This window comes from Magnolia sinica, chromosome 6, assembly GCF_029962835.1.
Source record: "Magnolia sinica isolate HGM2019 chromosome 6, MsV1, whole genome shotgun sequence".
Lineage (NCBI taxonomy): Eukaryota > Viridiplantae > Streptophyta > Magnoliopsida > Magnoliales > Magnoliaceae > Magnolia > Magnolia sinica.
Window position 1 is genome coordinate 83,758,104 of NC_080578.1, and position 3,694 is coordinate 83,761,797.

A 3,694-nucleotide genomic window follows, 5' to 3' on the forward strand; every position below is an offset into this window, starting at 1 on the left:
AAGGAAGGAATAGATACGAAACAAATCACCAAAAAAAAAAAAAAAAAAAAAAAATGCCTTCACATTATAAAACTTCTCTTATATTATGATTTTGATGTTGCTCGTTGGGTGTTTGATGAAATATATATATATATATTGCTGATATTGTTTTGCATTGTATGAAAAATTGAATATACACTTTATGTCTTTGAGAAAACGTCGCATAGACTCGAACTTGGCTCGAACGGTCCCGGGCCGCTGGCCCAACCAAGCTGAGCTAACCAGTCAAGCTTGAGGACCAAGCTGAGCCGAGCCAAGCCTAATTCAAAGCGGGGTTAGCTAGTGGCCGAGCCAAGCCGAGCTCTGCCAAGCTCAACTCGTGTACAGCTCTGGCGAGGGCCAATGATAAATAGCCCGACTGGTTTTCACCCTTGTATTTCGATTCCAGTTTTGGCTTCCTTTGCCTTGAAATTGTTAGATGGAAAAATCCTGACTACCCAATTATCCTGTTCTTTGCAATCATGGATCCTTGCCAAATGGACGATCCAGATTCATCAATGGTGTGACTCAGTGAGCCAACATGAGTTCATCATGGTGATCAAGAGATGCACTAAGTCAAAACTTACATAACCAATGCCTTTAATGAACGGTCCACGCGCAATGGACTTATTTTTATTTTTATAGCAAAAACCACATACGTAGTAGCATTATTAAGACGAAGAGTGATAGCTCTCAACTCCCAATCCGTCATTGCAGTTTACAAACACGTAATCAACCATGAGATGGCCCTGGGCATACCCTCTACCATCAGTGTCCAATTGCCTGAAAACACCTTCATCCAGATCCAGCCCTCCGTTGCTGCATTGATCAACGATCCTAACGGTCCTCTGAGCTCCCGTGGCCCGATTCGTCACCTGCCCAATCATCAAACAGCTGATCCGTATTTTCTCCACGAACATCTCAATAATAATAATAACTTAGGAAGTTTACAAACGAACGGCTGGAAATTTGCATGGGCCTCATTTGGAAACAGAGGCCCACTGTCTATTTGTACCCAAAGGCTAAAGAAAGTTCTGTGGTGGGCCACCAATTATGTGGGCCCACCAGTAGAAAACCTGTGGAGTGCTATCTTTTGGACTCGGATTTGGTAGTGACCACTCCAGTACCGAGGTAGGTACGGGTCAGTGCTGTGGGCCCCACAATTATGTATGTGTTTTATCCATGCCATCCGTCCATTTTTCCAGCTCATTTTAGGGCATTGGTCCAAAAATGAGTCATATAAAAATCTTAGGTGGACCACACCATAGGAAATAGTGGTGATTGAATGCTCACAATTAAAAACTTCTTGGGGCCACCAAAGTTTTGGATCCATATGATATTTTTATTTTCCCTTCATCCAGGTCTGTATGATCTAACCAACAGGTTTGATGGAAAATAAACATTACAGTGGACCCTAGGATTTATGGTGAGTGTTCAATGAACAACATTTTAGTGTGGTGTGGTCCACCTGAAATTTGAATCTTCCTCATTTTTGGGATCATGCCCTAAGATAATGATCTAAAATGGATGAACAGCGTGGATAAACTACATACATCGTAGTGTGGTCCACAGAGCCTTTTCAGCACCAACCAGTACCGAGATTGGTACTGGACGCGGGACCCCGATTAGCTACTGACAGGTTGAGTAGCAGACTCGCTACTGAAGTGACGTCACCAAGTTCTGTGAGGCCCGCCATGATGTATATTTTCTATCCACACCGTCCATCCTTTTGAAGAGATCATATTAGGACATTATACAAAGAATGAGTCAGATCCAAGGATCAAGTGGACCCCACCAAAGAAAACAGTGCGGAGAGTGACGCCCACCATTAAAAAGTTCTAAGGGCCACAAAAGCTTTCGATCAACCAGATATTTGTGTTTTCCCTTCTTTCATTTCTGCGTTAACATATGAAAAGTTTGGATCGTAAATAAGCATCATGGTGGACCTTCAGAAGATTTCAACAGTGTGCGTCACTCTCCTCTCTGTCTGTTGTGGTGAGGTCCGCTCCAGATTTAGATCTGCCTAATTATTTGGATCATGTCCTAAATGATCTCTCCAAAAGTATGAACGGTGTAGATACAACACATACATCACGGTGGACCCTATAGAACTTGGTGACGTCACTTCAGTCGCCATTCTCGCTACTCAACCTGTCAGTAGCTAATCCGCGTCCCTGTAAGCGTCACTACCAAATCCGAGGACGCCGATTAGCTACCGACAGGTTGAGTGACGTCACCAAGTTCTGTGGCCCCGCTATGATGTTTGTGTTGTATCCACACCGTCCATCTATTTTGAGATATCATTTCAGGTCATAAGTCAAAGAATGAGCTATATAAAAAGTTGTAGTGGACCCCCACCATAAAAAACAGTGGGGAGAGTAATTCCCATCGTTGAAACTATCATAAGGCCCACCACAATATTTATTTGAAATCCACCCTGTTTAAAAGTTTAAAAAGACATGAAAGTAGGAAAAACACAAATATCAGCTTGATTTAAAACTTCCGTGGCCTTTAGAAGTTTTTAATGGTGGGCGTCACTGTCCCCACTGTTTTCTGTGCTGGGTCCACTGGAGCTTTGGATTTAACTCATTCTTTAGATCTTGCCCTAAAATGATCTCTCCAAATAAATGGACGGCGGGGATACAAAACACACATCATGGTGGGGCCCACGGAACTTGGTGAGGTCACTTCAGTAGCGAGTCTCGCCACTCAACCTCTCAGTAGCAGCTAATCTGCGCCCCAAATCCGAATCCCTACCAAAGGAAACTGGTAAGTCCCTCTTATTATGTGGGCTCCACACTAAATTCAGATGGGTCAATGTGTTCTACGACGCAGATTGAGCAAACTCGTAATCTAAATCATAACCCACAGATTAACGTGCCTGATTCAATCCTAGGTCTGTGAGCATCCATATCAGGCCCATGCCTAATAAATAAACGGACGAGATGAGCTCACATAAGCTGGGCCCACATCTCAAAAGATAAGTAACCCATCAAGGATCCTACACTGAAACACCCTGTATACTTACCCTCAAGCACTTCCCACACGAGTCCCGTCCACGAGGTCCAACGGGCCCACAGAAAGCGGTCCACCGGTACCTGCTCCTCCATGCATAGGACTTGCCAGCGTCCCACGTCGAGCAGTAGGCACTCACAGCATTCAGATCCCAGCCGTTCTTCTCGGGGTTGTAGAAATGGTACGTGGCCCGCACCGTAGCCCCTCCGCCAGATGGTGGTGGCCCACCACTCGGCCTACAGTTGCTCTGGCAGTTATCGGTGCAGTACTCATCTGTGGTCCCACACCAGCCATACTGGCTGCAGCATAGGTTGCCTGGACACGTAGCACCGCCCGCCTGCCGGCCACACTGCTCGGCCGTGATCGACGCTGCACAGCTCATCAGAAATAGTAGGCAAAGCCCCAGTTGGGATGACATTGTTGGGTGTGTTTGTGTGGTGAGGATTTGTGTTGAAGATTGAGAGAGATTTATAGGAGAAGATTTGGTTGAGAAATTTCATTTTTTAATCACTTTACAATATTAAAGGGTATTTTCGTCTTTTTGAACGGCGGCCAATGACTTTTATAACTTCCAGGAGAAAGTAGACGGAGTATGGCCATCCGTACTCACGCAGGCTGATATCCCATGGTGGCATTATGTGCCTTGAACAAAACCGTCCAA

General features: G+C 45.0%; 1 protein-coding gene across 1 annotated transcript; it reads right to left on the reverse strand.

The window, feature by feature from the left end:
* Nucleotides 1-617: 617 nt before the first annotated feature.
* Nucleotides 618-3,491, reverse strand: LOC131248954 (pathogenesis-related protein PR-4-like). Its single transcript, XM_058249483.1, has 2 exons — nt 3,047-3,491; nt 618-893 (listed from the first exon to the last, which is right to left on the reverse strand). Exons 1-2 carry the CDS (start codon nt 3,449-3,451, stop codon nt 690-692), a joined length of 609 nt encoding a protein of 202 aa, XP_058105466.1. The 5' UTR covers nt 3,452-3,491; the 3' UTR covers nt 618-689.
* Between the last annotated feature and the right edge of the window lie 203 nt (nt 3,492-3,694).